This window comes from Ochlerotatus camptorhynchus, unplaced genomic scaffold, assembly GCF_037179485.1.
Source record: "Ochlerotatus camptorhynchus isolate MF236.1 unplaced genomic scaffold, CSIRO-AGI_Acam_v1.1 ptg000086l, whole genome shotgun sequence".
NCBI lineage: Eukaryota > Metazoa > Arthropoda > Insecta > Diptera > Culicidae > Ochlerotatus > Ochlerotatus camptorhynchus.
Window position 1 is genome coordinate 1,138,779 of NW_027040576.1, and position 22,648 is coordinate 1,161,426.

Consider the following 22,648-nt stretch of genomic DNA (forward strand, 5'->3'; position numbering starts at 1 on the left):
TTCTGAGAAACATGTCAAAGAATTGCATAGCAGAAATCAAAAGTAATTAAATAGATAATTCCAATATTTTTTTTTATATAAAACGCTGACAATGCCAAATTCTCAGTTTAATTCGAAGGGGGATTCAAAGAGTTTGTAGACTATTCGAATATGATTTGAAGGAAATTCTGGAAAGAAAAAAATGCCGGGTTTCAAGAAAATTCAGATATAAACAAATTTCAAGATGCCTGACTAAAAAAAAGCATGATACTAATTTGGGATAGTTTTTTAAGATTTCGAGCCTTCGAAGAATTTGGTAATTCTCATGCTTAGGAATGATTTTAATATCTCAGTTCATCAAAATTCTGGGCCTCAAATATTCCAACTGCTGTCTGAGACAATGGATTTTGGCACATACATTTTCAAAATCTAGGACTCAAACAAATGTTTGATACCTAAAAATATTCAACATTTTCACGATTTGAGAGTTCTAACAATTTCTAACAGAGCAATAATTAAAAAATGCGGTTACAAAACTTTTCATCAAGATTCAAAGAGTGTGATGCGATTTTTCAATGCTGATTTATAGTATGATCGGGATTTCCCCGTGTCTTTTGTCAAAAACTAGCTACGCTTTTGCTCAAAATTGCCATTTTCAAGAAGCTTTTTGAATAGTGAAGTCAAAATTTTAGTTTGTAAAAAAAACTGTAACTCTGTAAACCAAAATGTACATTAATTTTGAAACATCTTCATATGTCTTCAAAAGTCTTCACAACATATAAAATGTCTTGCATTACATCGCAACCAGCTCATCAAACATTTTGAATATTATCATTACTGCGTTCATCACTTTAAAAAAACTCTTCAATACATTAAATTCTTCATTATTATACTTCAATACTGCTTTCAAAATCAAATTACTACTGTTTTCAAAGTATTTATAATCTCATACCAGTATTTTCGATACAACGCACTCAAACCGAGAAGTGCGTGCCCCTTAGAAATGTCTTCAAAATGAAAGTCAAAAGTTAGTAAAGCGAGTCTAAGCAGAGTGGTTGTCAAAAAATCCAACGATCAGGATCAACACCAAGAGTTACGTCCATTAAAAATATTTGTTCGAAAGATAAAGTATTAGGATCAACACTAAAAATGTTATCCTTTGATTCAATTTTAAAGAAATATAACTTAATAGAACACACGATGACCACACGTAAAAAGGTTTATCTTCCACTGAAAACCATAATGGGTTGGTCGACCTTAATCGAACGACAGCTGGCTAAAGTTTTGACCAGATTGATAAAGGTTTTCAAAGACCTGACCATACAAGCAATGGGTGGTTAAGAACGTTTACCGTACGAATTCTCACTTTTTCTCATACAATTTTTGTAACTCGACTATGGCCTGACCACAACAAAAAAAGGTTCAAGTTGAATTTGCGAAACCTATTTTCATTAACGTTCTATTAAGGTATTATTGCATAGAACCAACCATTGCTATTAACTTTATGATATACTACCAACTGTTTGTTATTGCCATACTTATTGAGGTTCTAATACTATTGTACCTTATGTGAAATGTAGTGGACATGCAAGTCAACAAAAAACAACTACACTAGCAACCCGACATAAAAAACAAGCTTTACTATGATGAAAATATAATATTGGTTTAAAATACTGAAAAATACTTAAGAATACCTACGGGGTATTTAAAAATAATTGATTGATATTAGATCTAAAATTTAAAGTGGGATGCCCCTAGCCAAAAATTGTAACAGTAGAAAATAATGTTATATTAATGTTCATTACATTTCATAAACTATAACGGAACTATTTAACATACGGTTAACATAGCTAGACGGGTGTAAGTAAACTTTGAACTGTTCTAAAATGGTATTTTTTATGCGGGAAGTGTACATTAATTGCTGGTCAAATTTATTCATACATGAAACGAAAATCAATTATTTTATCCATGGGTTTCACTTATACATTTTTGCCAAAACATCAGCCTTATACATTCCATAAGACAAACCACATAGGTCCTATAAGAATGCATAAAAGGTATGTGTGACCGCTTATACATTTCATTTGACACATGATCTTCATTAACTTTTTGCAAGGCGTCTGCTTATTAGTTGACTTATACATTTTATGAATAATCAGTAATAGAAATTTGAAGATGCTAATTTCAAATAACAGACTGTAGTGGTAATTTTTATACGATAGATGGAGTAGATGAAAGCATAGAGTTGATAGTTCCGTTAGAGTACGGCAGTGTGAAGATTGCATATAGATATTAGAATAGCGAGCTAGAACAACTTTTAAGGAAGGTACAAATCGGTTTTTTCATCTCTCTTTACCAAACTCCCTCTTTAGAGAGGGATGGTGAGGGGTGTCCCCCCCCCCCGCCACCACTGACAAAAGAGATGAAAACCGACCCGCTCAAGTACCAACTGTGTGTTTGAAACAGTTCTACCGATTTTTACCGCACTTCAGTTGTTATTTGAAGGAAGGCATCCAGTCGTAGGTTTGGAAATTGTATCTATTGTTTACCCCTACCACGATATGTGCTCCTGTCATCGTCGACTTGACGATCTAGAACAACTTGACGAGCTAGAACAACTTTTAAGGAAGGTACAAATCGGTTTTTTCATCTCTCTTTACCAAACTCCCCCTTTGGAGAGGGATGGTGAGGGGTGTCCCCCCCCCCCCCCGCCACCACTGGCCAGTTGTACCTTCCTTAAAAGTTGTTCTAGCTCGCTATTCTAATATCTATATGCAATCTTCACACTGCCGTACTCTAACGGAACTATCAACTCTATACTTTCATCTACTCCATCTATCGTATAAAAATTACCACTACAGTCTGTTATTTGAAATTAGCATCTTCAACTATGTAAATCGTTGACTTCACGTAGAAGTAATATACTAAAACATATAGTCAAAGTAATAGAAATTTGCCAAAAGGTCAAAGGAGATTTCTATCCGTGTACCAATGAAAAAGTATGATTATTTCATAACCAAGGAATCAAAAATATCTCCAAATGACAAAATGACAAGCGATCAACGAACCGAATAATAATGCTATGTCAGAAGTCGAAAGCAATAATGATATAATCTTCTTCGTTCTTTTTCATAACAAGCAGCTCGTGCGACACAACTCACTCGGGGCGGTAGAAGGAAACGAGCAAATTGTTGGCAAGCTGCTTCACGAAGTAGAGCCGAAGATGATACACGTGTGTTAATGGGAATTTTGTTTGTTATGTCTTTTCTCAATTCATATCAAGCTTTGTCCCCATCCGTGTATATTGCAACAAAGCAGGCAAGCAATATATCATTATCCTTCTACCACTCGGATCGAGCTATGTTACAGAGCGAGTTTGTCATGGTAGTCGTAGCAACCGTTTTGTCTGCATCGTTGGTTGCTTTATGTGTTTGGATTCGCTGTTCATAACCATAATCACTCAATCATTAGTGTTGGGATAATATCAAAAAATCACATTTCAAGCTGTCCGATGATCACATTTGATATTCGAGGACCAATATCAACAAGCAAATATCAGCGGATGATATTATAAGCTGTGATATTGTTGCTCCTAATATCAAGCTAACAGACCCGGAGGCGAACCAGCCCAAGGCTGAAAACCCCCTTAATAAAGAAAACCTAATCTAACCTATCAAGCTAACAAAACTCACCAGCTAAGATTATCACCAAACTGTGGTGAGTTTGATTTTCAAGATTTTTGCTTTACACCCGTACGTGACCCGAAACTTCTATCACTACTGGCAGCAGTTTCTATATAGCGTGGGTGAAGATAAAAGAGAGATAGCACACTTTTCTATCTCTTTCTAAGAAAACGATGGGCAACGGAATAAATGTTGCGTCAAGTCAACTCTCAGCTGCATTTTTACATGTGATGAGTAGTCTCGCAGTATCAAAGGTGCTTGTAAAATCAATATCAATTTGGAACGATTCCAAAAACATTCAATAACGTTCTATGGGACCATGGTATCTTTCTACTGTTCAATACTATGCTAAACTAATGCATCATCGGCATTGTGACTGACTAGCGGGTATTTTTCTCATTAACGGTAAATATTATCGCAAGTCAGTCCCAATCAGATGTTGGTCATAAAATAAAAAAATCACGAAATGTTATCTAATATTTTTTTTTTACTAAACATAGACATCACTTTCGGGAAGTTGAGAGTTGCCCCTATCCGATGATGTTGTTGGTTTGCGTGAGCGTACTTCAGTTCGCGTGTGATGGGCGTTAAAAAGTTTGTTTACAAAACCTTTTGTGCCGTTATCAAATGTTACGCCTGATGTGTTCTATCACACTGATGAATTGAATTATTCCCACTTTGCTTGAAATTCAATCAATTTGACATTAAACTTAGTTTAATCATATCGAATGATTAAAAATTAATCCTCTCTTTCTAAAAAATAAGCATCTGATAGTAATCCCAGTTTAATCATCGAAAAATGATTAAAATTTATTCAAAACAAGATAATCTACAATCTAATTGTAGATTTTTTTTTAAATAAACTTTAATCATTTTTGATTCTATTTTAATATATTTTTATTGGATTTTAAACTTTTTTAATTTTATATCAGTATTGAAAAAGAGTAAATTTTAATACTGGAAAGATTATTTCGATTTTAATCATGCGGGGGGTTTAATGTAACCAATACTAATACCTTTCTCTCTGTTCTTTTATTCGTTTTCTATATCCCTTCACCATCACCCCATATCCCATCATCTTGACGAGAGATGAGTTACTTGCATGGTGCATGCCCAAGTCTTACTACAGGATAATATGCTGAGCGTGGTTCTATCACAACAACCACGCAGGAACGCAAATCGATACAGCAGAAGAATAATGAGGTAAATTCTACACAGTATTTTAAAGGAGCCAACTCTAAGCAGGTAATAATAGCAATTAATAATCAAACAACCATTAAAAGGTAAGAATGAATTTATTTATTTTAAATACAGTAATGACGCGATTTTGTCAGCCCCTCCGCGCTTCAGGCTTTTTTCTTTCAATAATTGCACATACCCATAAATCTATTTTTTTCTCATTCATCGTTAAGAGGGATATTTAAAGTATACTTTGGTGCAATAGGTTCAAAAAGATTACCGAAAAAGGGCATGGGTTTTGTAGAACATTGGAATACATTTTCAAAAAAGGAGGCTGACGAAATCGGGAGATTACTGTATTCCATTTACATTTACATGATTTATCACATATATATGGTCGAAATCTAATAAACAGTTGATCACTATACGAGCCTAAAAGCTGCAGTGACCTAGTGAGCACCATAGCTCGAGTCGTCTGAAAGTATTGTGTATCGCATGGAGAGCCCAACCGAGATGCTAGCCTATTAAGACTGCAGTTGGCCAACTCTCGAAAAAAAAAATTATCCCTCCAAAATATGTGTAAAATAAGAAAACTTGTAACACCTTTGAACGCCGTTTCCTCATTTCCAGTTTATTACAGATGGGACTGAGTTGCTGTTATGGGCAGTATAATTGTGGGATAACTGTAAACCGAGCCATTTTGTTAAATTATACTTTGAGCTTGAGAAAATGATTCCTGTAGTTTTGCAATTGAAGATAATTTAACCACAAATATGATCGCAAATTTGTGACTGCTTTACGACGTTTAAAACAAATTATTGAATACTTTTGTTTTTTTCACTAAATATTATAAACCGGCATTTTTAAGACATTTGAACCGGGAAAACCGGGAATTTCAAAATAAAAATTCACTGGCTACCCTGTAGTAAAGTTTGCATAAAATTTTGGGTTGAAGAGCGAAGAAAGCCGAGACACGGTACTGAAAAATATATTGTCGCGCTCAGAGCTGGTAAATATCATGGCCGTCATGTGAGAATGAGAAAACAGGTCCTCTCACTATCACGAGACGAAACTACCTATCATTAGCTTTCTTGTCATTTTCCAATGATCAAGCACTCATGAGAATAGTTCTATTGCGAATTTAACATCTACATTTCTAACTCATTTAGATTAATTCAAGCAAGTAACCGTATGTAATCGAAAGAGTGAATATATTATTACGATTTTCTCGATACAAGTAATTTTAATAGCAATAAATGAGCTAGTAATTACGATGATCACAACACTGTCACGTTTTGTCATGACGAAAAATTCGATGAGATTTTGAAGAAAATCTCTATCATCGTTTTCTCATCCGATGATAGTTTTTTTTTTTTTTTCCTTTGTTTGTTTTTTCCGTCGATCTTGTTTTCCGTGCTGAGTACCAATGCTACCGACGTGCCAGGAAGGCAGCTCTCCCACACCTGGACCCTACCTATCGACCCATCAACTCATGAACCGGGGACCAACGGCTTTACTTCCCATCCGAAGGAAGGCGTGATCAGAGATGTTATGCCTCAGAACATCCCGGTGGCGCCGACTGGGATTGAACCCAGGCCTGCTGGGGTGAGAGGTAATCACGCTTACCACTACACCACCGGCGCCGTTGTATCCGATGATAGTGACAGAGGTATCTTTGTAAATATCGCGTGAGATCTTTCATTGAAAATGACATTTGCCAACCCTGGTCGCACTTATATTAAATTCTCATTTGGTTTGGAACGGTCGAAGCGCGCTGCAACCCCACCCATAAGGATTATACACAGGTATGTAACTAAAACTCTGTACAGACTGGAGACTTATAACATGTTATAACGGTTGTCAAATAATTGCAACACAGAAACCAACATCAAGATAGCGCTATAACATGTTATAACTCTGTAGTCTGAACGTACTATAAGATAGTATTTTATTGCAGCGGCTTGAGGAGCGAATCCTTGATGAAGAGCCGCCGCGTGTAGGGTTGCTTCCACTCACTTGCTATAAAAAAATGTTTTTCGGAATTATGAAATCATTACAAGAGCAAATTTTCATTACGTCGAATGTAACAAAGATAAACAAAGTCGAGCTATCAGAGTCAATCGATTCTCTTGCTATTACACTATATACTGTCCGAATATAGGATCAAATCCCATTTTTAAATTTATTTACCAGTCAAATTGCTTTTTGACGTAATCACCTTCCGATCATAAGACCGTTGATTGTGACGCTCTGAAAGCAAAATTGACTGGTTTTATGAGTCAAACACATACTTTTCACCCTCTTCTTGTTACTTGCAAGTACAACATATCATTATATCATCTAATGATTTCATTATTCCGAAAAACATTTTTTATAGCAAGTGAGTGGAAGAAACCCTGGCCGCGTGTTAAATCAATCGGCGCTTTCGTACTTCTATCAACAGAAAACAGATGGTATAATCCCATTTTGAGAAATTATCCTGTCACACACAACATAAGGATTATAGATACGACCGTCACCAAATGAGGGTGCTGATCTATTGTTAGGGTTTTGCGATGTGCATTGCTTTTGAGCACGGAGTGACTTGAAAAAGAAAAGCGAAGAAAAGTGATATTTGGTTGTTGTGTGGTTGCGCTGGAGGAGGAATTGTTTGAGATGACTAGAGAAAAATATGCATGGAAGCATCGGGAATGCGCTCCCGGGAGTAGTGATTTGGTGAGTACGTTCCAATTGAAGATTGTTAAAAAAGTGTATTTGTGGTGATGCAAATTATGGTTTAGATGACGCATGGCTTCAAACATTTTGTGTATCCAAATAAAACATATTACCTCGCATATTACATACTAAATACGCACAGGGCATCGTCTGCTGACCATTGTCGCGGGTATATCGTGGGAGTCCCAGGTACCCGGTTCAAGCTTTAGTTGGCGGCGGTGGCTCTTCTTGACCTTCTACCCCCTGAGTAGTTAGTGTGAATAAGGGCGTCTATGTGATGTTTTGCTGTACCTGTTGTGGACATCTAGTGCATCCTGTTCCCTTAACTTGTTGAGGACACCCTGTCTTGCCTCAAAAGTTACCTTTTTGGAGTACTAGTCTTCACAACATAAAGGGCACCATTACGGAGCATGAGATATGATCAAATTATTCGCAGTTCTACTTGTCCAACGCCCCCGGCTGGGTTAGGGATAAAGGATGACACACACACACACACACAGATACGACCGTCACCAAATGAGAATTCAATATAAACGCGACAATATAAATTTTATAGATAAGCAAAGGCAAAATCTAGATAGAGCTGGAATTAGGGCGTAACAGCTTTTGTAAACAATGACTTCTCTCGATGTTTTCTAGAAATTCAAGGCACGCCCACGCTAACCAACATAACCATCGGGTAGAAGAAGTCTTCTTCTATCCGATGAGGATGTTGGTTTGCATGGGCGAGCCTTGAATTTCTAGAAATCATTGATAGAAGTCATTGTTTACAAAAGCTGTTAGGCCCTAATTCCAGCTCTATCTAGAAATAGAATGTAGCCAAATGAACTGTCAGTAAGTTAGCCAAACGAGAATGACGTCAGCATGGTGTTTTTTGAGGAGGCAGTATTGTAATAGTATGAGCACAAAACGCTTTCCATACTCCACTTTCTGATTTATTTCGCGGAAAACGGAAGAAGGAAATATAACACAAACCACTCCTCTATTCATTGTTGCAAAGATTTGCTTTCGCTAATAAAATTTGTATGGTTAATTTTCTTAACGACGTGTTTAGGGTATCATCCAAACCATTTATGGAATAGTTCTATCATTTCGGTTATCGTTCGGGTATGGTATTTTTATTAGGGTTGCACTTCATTTTGAACTTTTGCGCACGAAACAAAATAAAACTGCAAATCGAAGAGCTCCATGATGGCATGAACATTTTTCACGGATGCCAGTAAGATCATTTATTTTTCATGGTTGCCAAAACATCTTTTTGTGCCTCCACTTATCTATATAGAATCTATAGTATCTATAATCAGAACTCGTCACACTGGCGAGAATCAACGTTTTGAATTACACAATGGCACATAGATGTATGACGATCTCACTTCTTGGGTAGTTTCGAAAGAAAACAAACAAATCTGCTCAATTTTTAAACTTGTACTTTACTACCACTTATCAGTCTTCTTCAATATACACATCACCTCAATAGTACCTAAAAGCATCCAAGAATATCTAAATATCTAGCCATCTGGACATGATGGCGTCCATTTCTTCATCATCTCAACGCTAAGCTCAGCATCGATCCTTCCGAGTAGTAATCGTCTTGGCTCTGCATGATGACTATTCGCGTTCGAGTCACTTGCAAGGCCAACCGTATGATCATGGCCACAACTATCACAGTCAAAATGAACCCAAACAGCAGCAGAGGATCCAACGACGAATGCATATCGGTTGCGTGAACAACATGCTTCACTACGACTTCATCATCGTCCCACTGTTGTTGATACATGGTTGCTCGGTGGTTTCGTTTAAAATAGACTGGAAATTCAATTAAAAACTTGATCCACACACAGTTCTCCTTTCACAACGGTTTACTATTGTTTTGACGCTTCCGTAGGCGACCATCGCTTCATTAAATTATGTGATAAGAACAACTCACTATCGTGCGGGACTACTTGGGATCTGAACCGTCTGAAACTTGATGTTGCACTACAGTGAGTAATCCTTACTGGTAGAGCAATCAAGAAACGTAAAAAGTCAATAATGGCCGTCGTTGGCTTACAATATCACCGTTCCAATTATTATTTATAGATTAAATTATCGCCTTTTATCTCGAAGGCGCGTGGTTTAGTACTTTTTCCGTCGTTGCGTCGTCTTCTAACTGATGATGACGTCGAACCTGCTATTTATTAACGACACTTAACAAATGTAGGCACAGATTCGGCTTTTGCAGAAGACTCGGCAAAATATTCACAATTCGCACGGACCGCGTGATTCTAAAGCGAGTAAATCACGCTCGCTTCAAGCTTCCTAATTGGACGCGCGCTCTAAAGCTTAATAACTAACTACACTGGTATATTGAACAAATGATACTAGGTAAGTACCTAGCTAGGTCGGTCGTTTGAACGAGTTGCTCGTCAATATGAAGGTTTTAATGTCCACCAGGTACCTAAATGATAAAGATTATACTTTGATTGATTCCGATCGTGACATTGATTGCTCGTTCGTCACTCAAGTCCATAAAGCGGAAAATACAGATCAAGACACGACCTACTGTATGCGTTGATAAGGCTTTTAAGTTGGTGGTGACAATGAAGTGTAAATATTTTGACTAATATGAATTCTCAAGCAATCAAAGAGATCAGAACGATTCAATCTGCACTGGGGGGTATCATTATTATTATTATTATTATTATTATTACTATTATTATTATTATTATTACTATTATTATTATTATTATTATTATTACTATTATTATTATTATTATTACTATTATTATTATTATTATTATTATTACTATTATTATTATTATTGTTGGAGAATTTAATTTAAATATGCAAAAAAAAATTCCTTGATTTGTTTTCCGTCGATCTTGTTTTCCGTGCTGAGCACCAATGCTATCGATGCCAGGGAGGCAGCTCCCACACCTGGACCCTACCTATCAACCCATCATCAACTCATGAACCGGGGACCAACGGCTTTACTTTCCTCAGAACATCCCGGCGGCGCCGACTGGGATTGAACCCAGGCCTGCGCTGGGGTGAGAGGTAATCACGCTTACCACTACACCACCGGCGCTGCTATGTATATGTAAATATCAGCTACCAGAAAACATACAATACTAAAACTGCTTCCCCATGTTGGCTGCGACGAAGCAAATAATATGGAGAAGCAAATTTTATGCTTGAAATTACAATAGTGTCCGAGATTTACTCCCTAGAAAGTTTGAAGTGGCGGTTCAAGTAAGTCATCCTGCCGCTATATCGATTGCAGTTTTGTTATTGTATAACATAGCGAACCAAATGTGGGGGAGAGGTAGCTCATCGATTCTTCCGGTTCGCCTCCTAGCATCGTGCTATAAGGTACCAGGCGATAACCAGGGTAGTTGATCGATAGCTCGATGACGTCATTTCGTTGGCGTCTGCAATGGGAAATTCTCATAGCATGCGTTGACGATGGGACGTTGTCGAGTTGTTGAATAGCAACTATCGTGGTAACTCACCGATTACCTGTCGATCTGCCAAATTTGAAAAGACGTCTGCATTGAATTGTCTCATATAATAATATTCCGCCCACTATATCACAAGAAATTGCGAGTAGCTGAGTGGAATGGAGATAAGTTAAGCATTGGGTACAGGACCAAGTCTCCCCTGGGTGGTGCCCAAAGATGAGCGCAATAGAATCATCAAGTTGCCATAAGGCACGGAATGAGACTATTGCATGGCTGGGTAGTCAAAGTCTTCCATTCGTTAGTCATTTCAGGTGGATTAGAACAGGTTTAGGTTTAGGGTGGGCGTTGGCTAGATTTGGATTTTTCAGATGTAATCCTGGATAGGACCCTGTCATTGAACGTCGCGTGAAAGTGGCTTATGAAGGCCTAAGTACTTTTTCATAGTTTTTAGTTTTCGGATTTGAAAGATCGTCGGTTACAGTGGCCTGCTTACTGAGCAGAAAAACGCGGTCCCAGGTCCTTACATATCAAAAAGATTTATGGTAAAATCGCTTGTGTATCGTGTATTTTGCGAAACTCGTTGTTGTCGTTGGTTCCGGGTTTGAATGGATACACAAATTTGAGCAACGGTATTATGTGATATGAGGGGTTCGGTGGCCTTAGAGCAACCGTTTTTGCTTACTGAGCAGAACATCATGAGTCTAATCTCAGGCCCATCCACATTCAAGATTCGTCAATCCTTTTATTTGTTAATATGACTACATGGTAATAACAGCAACTCGGTGATTAAAAAGGTGCTCGTCTGCCAAGTGGCAAACGTTTTTGCTTACTGAGCAGAAGACCGTGGGTTTAGTCCCAAGCTCCTTCGCGTTATATGATCGTTAGGACATCAATTCAGCTTATCGTTTACCAAAACGAACCCTACTGCAAACCCAACCCTCTTATCCAACATCCCAGTGATTCCTCGTGGAAGTGCAGAGGTGCTTCCATCAAAGCGAGTGTCATGTCAACACAATTCTTCCCATTCCTTTCTTGACCTGTGTTCGGGCGCGGCCGGCGCTGGTATTGCCTAATTTAAGATCACTAGTTTTTACACATTGAGGATGATTGCTAGTCCCAAGCATCGTCTATTGGTTCTCTGTGTAATTACAGCTGATCTGGCAGTAACAGAGTAGCAACCGTGGGCGGTCAATCAAGCTCAAGCTCAAGTTCAAGCTGCATAACATAGCGAACCAAACATAAAACCAGAAACAAAGAGACATTCATTCGGGACACCCAAAACAAGTAAACGAACAAATTAAAGTGTTTCCTTGTAGAGTTCATTTTTCCATCACACCTCGCAATTTTAAGAGCACATATCTCAAGATCTACGACGTTTAGGTAGGGTGGGTGAGCTAGTAGTGGAGGTACTAAGCCATTTTATTAATTAAACAATAAATATACGATGTACACACATTTGTTATACGTCAATCTATAGCTTTTAACCTCTATTTTGATAGACAAGTATTACACTGTAATAAAATTGCATACAATTTTAGAAAACTCATCCTTCATTAACAGGAACACTGTTCCAGTAGTTGTGGTAGTTTCTAACTTTGGTTCCTATAATAGTGGAATGCGTTGGTTTCTTATGGGTTCCATTATTATAGGAACACTACCGCAACTATAGGTGCAAAGAAGTGAAAATCTTAAGGAAAATGAATGATTTTCCGTAATTTTTGGGCTAATTTTAAGTTTGAAATATGCAAATATGTTTTATTTTAGGACAGCCTAAAGATAAAAAAATAATCTTATTCGGGGCCTCCTCGCTATTCCGGCACAACCTCCATACCGCAACTATAGGTACACCACTATTACTGGAACACCTACCCTATACATTTGCAAATTTCAGACATTGCTTGCTTCTCCGCAGCAAGCAACAAGTAGTACTTTTAGCTGCGTGCATTCACAGAAACCTTATTATTTTTGCATGTGAAACTGAAAAGTGTAACACGAAAAAGGACGCTACAGGGAATCCTAAACCTAAATCTTAAATGGTTAAGGGGGTAGTACACTTTGAACGTCCAAAAAGTAAGGCATTTTCGTCATTTTTTTTTTTTTCAGCAATAAAACACTCAGGGAGGGCAAATATGTTATAACCCATTTATTAGTCATCCTTCGAACTACAATTTGTATTTTTTTTGAACTCGATTGGCGTCTCCCCGTGGCCGGTGCACCAGGTCGCGCGGAAGTCGGAAAACGGCGTGGGAAAATACTCCTTTCCATGTGATCCTGGAACATGAATCGAACAAAAATCCTGATTATTAATGTTTTTTTTTTTTTTTTTTTGTCTTTATTTTAGAGATTTTTAGCCTGAGGCTAGTTCATCTCTTCTGATTATTAATGAAATTTGGGTTAGAAATACGTATTCCGATTTTTTTTAAATTAATTTTTTCAAAAGTTGTGGCCTTAGGAAAAAAAAGTCCATTTTTTCACCCTAATGCTTACAAAATTGTGGATTAAAAATCCATTTTTGACCAAAATCGAAAATGTGGATACGTATTTCTAAGCAGAATTTAATTCTGAACAAGAAAACCTAGGCGATATCCAAATTTGATGATAACTGGTTAGAGTTATTTCCCACGCCAGTTTGAAAAACCCCGTTTCGAGATAAACGCGTTTAAAGATAAAATCTCTCTCCCTCAGCGCGCCGGTACATGTTTTAGGAAATCGCTTCGTAAAGCGGGAAGGAATATTCTGGCGGACTTGGAGTCTTTTCTAAATTAAAGTATACATCCAAAGGACATTTTAAGCCAAAAAAAAGAAGCATTTTTTTGAAAAAATCAAAGTGTACTCCCCCTTAAAACTTTAAGCGTGGTGCACCAGAGCCGTTATGGACAAAAAAAAAACTGAGAAGGTTATTAAAATTGAAAAGTAAAACGTTGTATCTCTGGTTCAATATGTTTATTGCTATTGCTATATATTTACTTTGGCAAACAAGCGTTCAGTAACGGTATTATCTTGTAACATTTCTGCAGCACAAAACCCTAAGACTACATTAATACAGTTTGAAGTTATGTAAAACAATTTCTTCGCTAAGATTCGATGTCCACCATCCTCCAAACTCTTGCACCACTCCTTTTATCAGTCCTTGTTCCACCGTGAATCTCCACTCGGCCGTTGGTGGTGAATCATATGACACAAATTGTTCCTTCCTAATACTAGCTTCCGTTAGCTACGGAAAATGAAACACGCTTATTCCGTTCCGACGCAATCCTCAACGTGATTCTGCAGGGTGCTGAGATCTTTATATGACCCATTGCACAGCGGGCAACGCAAAACCATTCGGTCATAAATTTGCTCCTCACGAGCAGTAGCTCCGGTTTCGGCACTGGTGCTCGCTTCCGGTGACTCACGTTTATTCAGCGACTCGTTAGCCGCACGTGTTGCCTTCTCTTCGGCGGCACGTCTGAAAATATTATTAAGTTTCGTTAGCATTACTTTTTTTTTTTTGAATTTCGGATCCCGGAACAGTTACCCATTTTGAACCTCCTCGATCAGTTGCTGGTTTCGCTTTTGGAGCAGCTTCAGATCACTCATAATGCGATCCTTGTCGCTAGCCAACTCTGCCCGAGCCGATCGCTCAGCTTCGAAATCGATCTTGTAGATGTCCAACTGGGCCGTCAGAACATCGACTTGTTCCGCGAGAGTCTTCAGCTCGCGAATGTTCTCCGCTAGCGAGACGTCTTTTGTTTCAATATCCTTAGCCTGGCGTTCCAACTGAATGCGCTGCTTAGTGTGCACTTCTTCAGCTGCGGTTAGATTCACCTTCAAGCAATTCAGCTCGTCGATGTAAATCTTTTGCTGCGTCGTAGCAAAAACAATGGATTATATTCTTCATATTGCATTACCGTTATCTACTATATACTTACCATATCTTCAAATTCCAAATTCTTCGCCACATGTACGGACATTTCTCGCTGCAGCACCTTGATCTGTCTATTGTGTTCTTCCGTGGTGATGAACTGAACGCCACCGTCGCTGGTTTCCGGTTTGTTTGATTTGACCACCACAAACTCCTGTTTCTCCAGTTCCAGACGTTCGATCTCCTTAGCCATATTCTGCAGAATTGATTGCTTTTCAGATGTAACCTTCTTCAGCTCTTCAAGTTCGGCTACAGCAGATGCCCTTTCGGCCTGAATCTGCGTCTGGACATCCTGCAGTGCCTTCTCGAGTGCAAGCTTGTGCTCATTGGTTCGCTTTTCCTGCTCTCTGGAGCGAGTCTCAGCTAAGGCAAGGGCCTGCTTGAGCTTTCCGTTTTCCACTTCCAATGTCTCAATCGCAGCACATTGTTCGTCGATCTTTCGCACCTGATCGGCATATTTTACCTTGACTTCATCTTGCCACTTTTGAATGTTGGTGAAATTCTTTCTCATAGCCACATTAGCCTTCTGGAGACTATCCTTCATCTGACCGTGCTCGTTCATCAGGTGCTGAAGCACTTGAACTTCATCGATCGGCATAGATGATTGCATCAAACTAGGGAAGGTTTGAAACAGGCTGGACTTGGTCTCGCCCATAATGACGCTCGCTGCCAGGGCATTTTTGCTTCCGTTTATACTCACCGGTGCCGATTTACCTTGCTCTGATTGCAACGATTTTGCACCTGTCGACTTTGTCGATTTCAGTGACTCATCCGCCTGAATCAAGCTGAAGTTGTTCGAAATGGTCTGGGTGGTAGAAGTGGTCATAATTTTGTCTTTTAGCGATTCAGGGCCACCGTCGGAAAGGTACTGTTCCATGGACGGGGTCGGTGTCGATCCCAGGACAATGAATGATTCCTCGTCGGACATTATTTTTCACTTCCGAAACAATTGCGCTGCAAAATAACAATGGTATGAGCTCATCACACCCGGACCGTCTTTTCTTGGACCATAATTAGCAGTAAAGTTACGCGTTCATAAATATGCTAAATTTAGACACTTTCGATTAGCTCTGCGCTTACCTTGGTAAAATATGTGAATGTGGCAATTTCTGATGATCTATAAAAAGCTCTGTGATGTTCTAATGTTGCCTAAAAGAAGATAAACTGCACGTATGTTTATGTACTTCGGTAGCGATCTTGAAATAAAATGGTGCTGGTGCATAACAATTTCTGTTGACTTTTGAAAGTGCACTGGGTAAAATTTGTCTTTTCAAACTGAGAGTTTTATTAAAAATAATGGATTACAGTACACAGAAAAAAAGTTGTTGAATATTACCTAAGAGGAAGAGGTGACAATTGGCTTCTTCCTCTTTTATTTCTATCTCTATCTCTATCTTTATCTATCTCTATCTCTATCTTACGCACATGAAATCAGCCAATCAGGAGCTGGTTCACGTTTGACAGAAAAGTGGTTCATTTTCGCCCCCGTATTGTCACCTCTTCTCTTAGAATATTACATCCAAACCTCGATCCAAACTGCTGCAACCAGGTCAATTCATCAGTCGTGTTAAATAACGTTGTACCATAGAGGTAACTCTAAAGGCCGGCGCACAATAGATACGTTTTCGGGTTTTTTTGACAGATAATGTATGGGCTAACTGTCAAAAAACCCGAAAACGTATCTATTGTGCGCCGGCCTTAAGACCAGAAGGTCCCGAAGAAACGAGCTCAACTAGCAAAAAAAGTTGTTGAATATTACGTCGAAACTGCTGCAACCAGGTCAATCCATCGGTTATGTAATATCACATTGTACGATGTACATCGATTTTGCGAACAAAATTACATCCATTGATGTAATAATGTATCTGCATCATTATTTCATACATCTGCTTGAATTACGTTGATCGATATTACATTTTTTTTGCTGTGTACTCTCTTTGGTCCCAAGCAAATTGATGCACTTCTCGAAACATAGGAAAAATCCACGAACCCCTCATTTTATCTGTCAAACTTTCATAGCGAATCAAAACAAACATAGTGTAGTACTGGAATTTATCCTAGAATGGGGTACGTTAATCGGTTTGCTTGGGACCAATAGGCTACCCTAATAAAAATGTTATGGTTAATTTGCTTAACGACGTGTTCGGGGTATCATCCAAACCATTTGTGGAATAGTTCAATCATTTGGGTTATCGTTCGCTTATGGTATTTTTTTTATTAGGGTAGTCAAGTAGTGAGCCAATTGGGTTGTTTAGGGGTATTGAGGTTAATACATATTCGGTATCTGCATTAAAAATGGAACCGAAATCCAAAATTTCATCAATTTTTGTACACTGGAACTATTTTAAACAAGTACAATAACGTTAGCAAAAATCACCATCTTAGCGCCCCCCTTGGTAGGATTTAGAATGGGAGTGAGCTGTCAACGAATAGATTTAGCACAGACAAACAGACATAACTCATTGAATATTTCTCACTGTAAAACATCATCGCTAAAACATTACCGCCATCTGTTGAATACACTGTGGTGGGCACTACGCTGAACAGATGGCGATAGTGTGTAAACGTCAAACGCAAGACTATGTGCGCCTCAGGTGGCGGTACTACCAACTACGATATTTTTAAATTGACCGTTAAATGTTTGTTCGATTAACAACTAGCGAGTGTTATGTCTGTTTGTCTGTGGATTTAGTGTCAACGGTCAAAAATTTAAATCTTGTTTTAAAAATCGAAATGACCCAAGTAACAATTTCCAGTTGAAGAAACGCTTTCGTTTTGATTTTGTTCAGCTGCATGTTGAATAATAATTGCACAATGTGTTCACCACAACTTTTATAAAACCCTTGTTTACACTGATTTGGAGAACCTATACAACTGCAACACAAAGGTGTTGTCTAACGTATTCAGTAAAACGTTTACCCAAAATCAATTTCTTGTTGAAGAAACGCTTCCATTGTGATTTTATTCAACTGCATGCTGAATAATAACTGTACAATTTGTTTATTACAACTTCTGTAAAACTCTTGTTTACACTGGTTTGGAGAACCTGTTCAACTACAGCATTATATGTATACGCGGTATAGGAGTAGAAGCAACTTTTATACAACGTTTATAGATACATATTTAAAGTCAAGCTTTATTGTTTTGGTTAAAGCTCTTATACAACGTTTGTAGACACTTCCTGACAGCTGCTTTGAAATTTAGTAGAGAGGAAACCTGAGAGGCGTTTGTTACACTCTTTTATGACTCCTAAATATTAATTGAACAGCAAGCGGTGAAAAGCGTTTATAGCACTTTTCAATGACTCCTTAACAACCGGATAGAAGCAACTTTTATACAACGTTTATAGATACATATTTAAACTCAAGCTTTATTATTTTTGTGAAATCTCGTATACAACGTTTGTAGACACTTCTTGACAGCTGCTTTGAAATTTAGTAGAGAGTAAACCTGAGAGGTGTTTGTTGCACTCTTTTATGACTCCTAAATAATCATTGTACAGCAAGCGGTGAAAAGCGTTTATAGCACTCTTCAATGACTCCTTAACAACCGGATAGAAGCAACTTTTATACAACGTTTATAGATACATATTTAAAGTCAAGCTTTATTGTTTTGGTTAAAGCTCTTATACAACGTTTGTAGACACTTCCTGACAGCTGCTTTGAAATTTAGTAGAGAGGAAACCTGAGAGGCGTTTGTTACACTCTTTTATGACTCCTAAATATTAATTGAACAGCAAGCGGTGAAAAGCGTTTATAGCACTTTTCAATGACTCCTTAACAACCGGATAGAAGCAACTTTTATACAACGTTTATAGATACATATTTAAAGTCAAGCTTTATTGTTTTGGTGAAAGCTCTTATACAACGTTTGTAGACACTTCCTGACAGCTGCTTTGAAATTTAGTAGAGAGTAAACCTGAGAGGCGTTTGTTGCACTCTTTTATGACTCCTAAATAATCATTGTACAGCAAGCGGTGAAAAGCGTTTATAGCACTTTTTAATGACTCCTTAATAACCGTTGTGTAAGTACTCACAATATTCACATATTAAAATTAGTTTAACAATTGTAGTGGTACGCCAAAATAATTACTTGTACAGTTTTTATTAATTTAATTTATTTGTGCACATTGAAAAAATATGTAATTATGCCATAATTCACATTCTGTGATCATGGAGGAAGTAGTAACAAGCATCTGTTTAATCTTTGATTGATATTCTTTCAATTAATCTCTCTAATCATTAATTGAGAGAATTTATCTAGAAATGTTATCGTTGATTATATGATATATGTCTTAAATTAATGATTGCATTTATTAATAACACCTATATATAATTTACCTCTACTCCACCGAGGGTCTCTCGAAGCAAGATTCGAACTCATGATCCCGGATTGCCAGCCGCTTCTGTTTCCATCTGCTCTATTCTTGAATACATATTTTGATCATATGAGAGAAGTATATTAAGCTCATCTGGAGTGACTACTCTTGCAGTCGAATAATCATTGCCTTATGGTCATATAAACGTGCCTATCACTTGTGCTATTTTTAGCAACAAAATTGTGGTTGGTGGTTGGTCGAACGTAAACAATCATTTAAGAGTGCTCCAACAGCTTTTAAAACTTTTAATCAAATGGCAATACAACTACATTCTTGTTCAACTCTGGAAGCTATTATTCAACGTTTGATCAACTCAGGTGTTTTATAAGATCTTCCAATGGTTTGTTTTGATGCGTTTATTCCACGTTCTATATAGCTCTTGTCAATCGGTTTAACAAAGGTGCTATAAAAGTTATCGTAGGTCTTATAAAGCATATAGTTAAACCGAACGTAAACAATCATTTAAGAGTGCTCCAAGCAGCTTTTGAAGCTTCTAACCAAAAAGGCAATACAACTACATTCTTGTTCAACTCTGGAAGCTATTATTCAACGTTTGATCAACTCAGGTGTTGTATAAGAGCTCCCAATGGTTTGTTTTGATGCGTTTATTCCACGTTCTACATAGCTCTTGTCAATCGGTTTAACAAAGGTGCTATAAAAGTTATCGTAGGTCTTATAAAGCATATAGTTAAACCGAACGTAAACAATCATTTAAGAGTGCTCCAAGCAGCTTTTGAAGCTTCTAACCAAAAAGGCAATACAACTACATTCTTGTTCAACTCTGGAAGCTATTATTCAACGTTTGATCAACTCAGGTGTTGTATAAGAGCTCCCAATGGTTTGTTTTGATGCGTTTATTCCACATCCTATATGGCTCCTGTCAAACAGTTTAACCGAACGTAAACAATCATTTAAAAGTGCTCCAAGCAGTTTTTGAAGCTTCTAACCAAAAAGGCAATACAACTACATTCTTGTTCAACTCTGGAAGCTATTATTCAACGTTTGATCAACTCAGGTGTTGTATAAGAGCTCCCAATGGTTTGTTTTGATGCGTTTATTCCACATCCTATATGGCTCCTGTCAAACAGTTTAAACGAACGTAAACAATCATTTAAAAGTGCTCCAAGCAGTTTTTGAAGCTTCTAACCAAAAAGGCAATACAACTACATTCTTGTTCAACTCTGGAAGCTATTATTCAACGTTTGATCAACTCAGGTGTTGTATAAGAGCTCCCAATGGTTTGTTTTGATGCGTTTATTCCACATCCTATATGGCTCCTGTCAAACAGTTTAACCGAACGTAAACAATCATTTAAGAGTGCTCCAAGCAGCTTTTGAAGCTTCTAACCAAAAAGGCAATACGACTACATTCTTGTTCAACTCTGGAAGCTATTATTCAACGTTTGATCAACTCAGGTGTTGTATAAGAGCTCCCAATGGTTTGTTTTGATGCGTTTATTCCACATCCTATATGGCTCCTGTCAAACAGTTTAACCGAACGTAAACAATCATTTAAGAGTGCTCCAAGCAGTTTTTGAAGCTTCTAACCAAAAAGGCAATACAACTACATTCTTGTTCAACTCTGGAAGCTATTATTCAACGTTTGATCAACTCAGGTGTTGTATAAGAGCTCCCAATGGTTTGTTTTGATGCGTTTATTCCACATCCTATATGGCTCCTGTCAAACAGTTTAACCGAACGTAAACAATCATTTAAGAGTGCTCCAAGCAGCTTTTGAAGCTTCTAACCAAAAAGGCAATACGACTACATTCTTGTTCAACTCTGGAAGCTATTATTCAACGTTTGATCAACTCAGGTGTTGTATAAGAGCTCCCAATGGTTTGTTTTGATGCGTTTATTCCACATCCTATATGGCTCTTGTCAATCGGTTTAACTAAGGTGCTATAAAAGTTATCGTAGGTCTTATAAAGCATATAGTTAAACCGAACGTAAACAATTATTTAAGAGTGCTCCAACAGCTTTTATAACTTTTAATCAAATGGCAATACAACTACATTCTTGTTCAACTCTGGAAGCTATTATTCAACGTTTGATCAACTCAGGTGTTTTATAAGAGCTCTCAATTGTTTGTTGGGGAATGTCTACGGGATCGATAAAAAATATCGTTGTGCTCAGAAAACGAAGCTTTCCCGAAAAAAAAATACAGTGAAATTTTCAGTTGAAACAATGCTCTAACCGGGGGGCGACACATGCTAAATCTCAATTCTAGATGCTCAAAAAATCTCACACTAGCAAATCAATCTTTGAAAAATCATCTTTCATTTCTCGCTGCTACTTGCATCGTGCTTCATCTTTTTGCAGGAAATCTTCAAAATCGACATAAATCTTCCTTTTATCTACTCAGCGTGCGTGCAGCTAACCACAGCAACACACAATCTTTTCTGCATCGTAGATAGAGTCGTCCCCCTCGGCTCTAACATTAATATTTATTGTAGACAATAAAAATGATTGTTATAATCAGGGTTGCTTCCACTCACTTGCTATAAAAACATATTTTTCGGAATTATGCAATCATTAGATGATATAATGATATGCTGCACTTGTAAGTAACGAGAAGAGAGTCTAAATTATGTGTTTGACTCATAAAACCTGTCAAATTTGCTATAAGAGCGTCACAATAAGCGATCTTATGATTCGTGAGCGTTCACTCAGAGTGAGCACTCACGAGTCGTAAAATTGCTGATTGTGACGCACTGAAAGCAATATTGACAGATTTTATGTGTCAAACACATACTTCACGTCCTCTTCTTGTAACTTACAAGTACTAATTATCAGTATACCATCTCACGATTTCATAATTCTAAAAAACATTTTTTTATAGCAAGTGAGTGGAAGTAACCCTGGTTATAATGTTGTACCCTTCCGAAAACGGCAAAAGTGCTACCTATAGATGTACAATAAAGGTACATAATAAAATGTCGTTACAATGATTTTTATCGTATTTTTCATTTATTTAATTGTAAACATGATTCGATCATGAACAATAATGAACAACTCTATTCGTCACGAACAATAAAAATAAATCTAATTGATGCATGCAGACTATGAGAGGATCAGCAACACTGCCAATGTAATCAAGATAGGTGCTGCCCGTATGGCTCTGGCTTCGACAGTTCGTTTGGCTGACCGATATCGGACTTGCTCTATTCGTTGCCAAGTTAATTGAACGCCTACGACCAGATCGGTTTGAGTTGAATTCAACTCACCTGCCTCATAATCAGTCAATAATCATACAATAATAATAAAAAAATCCACCACTTGAAGATACCAGGAAGGAATTCTCAGGTGTAACCATATTTTACGATCTGCTTCACCTATCTCTGTACCTCATTGCCTCTATATATGCATTT

The 22,648-nt window shown here is 37.6% G+C and overlaps 1 protein-coding gene across 1 annotated transcript in view; it reads right to left on the reverse strand.

Moving 5' to 3' along the window:
• The window catches only part of LOC135698437 (uncharacterized), a 49,530-nt gene extending 33,425 nt beyond the window's left edge, over positions 1 to 16,105 (reverse strand). The window contains exons 1-5 of the mRNA XM_065218417.1: positions 15,981 to 16,105; positions 14,908 to 15,854; positions 14,514 to 14,839; positions 14,246 to 14,444; positions 9,110 to 9,318 (exon numbers count right to left, since the gene is read on the reverse strand). Coding sequence (XP_065074489.1) covers positions 9,110 to 9,318; positions 14,246 to 14,444; positions 14,514 to 14,839; positions 14,908 to 15,828 — 1,655 coding nt within the window. The 5' untranslated portion in view covers positions 15,829 to 15,854; positions 15,981 to 16,105. The remainder of the gene's footprint in view (positions 1 to 9,109; positions 9,319 to 14,245; positions 14,445 to 14,513; positions 14,840 to 14,907; positions 15,855 to 15,980) is intronic.
• Between the last annotated feature and the right edge of the window lie 6,543 nt (positions 16,106 to 22,648).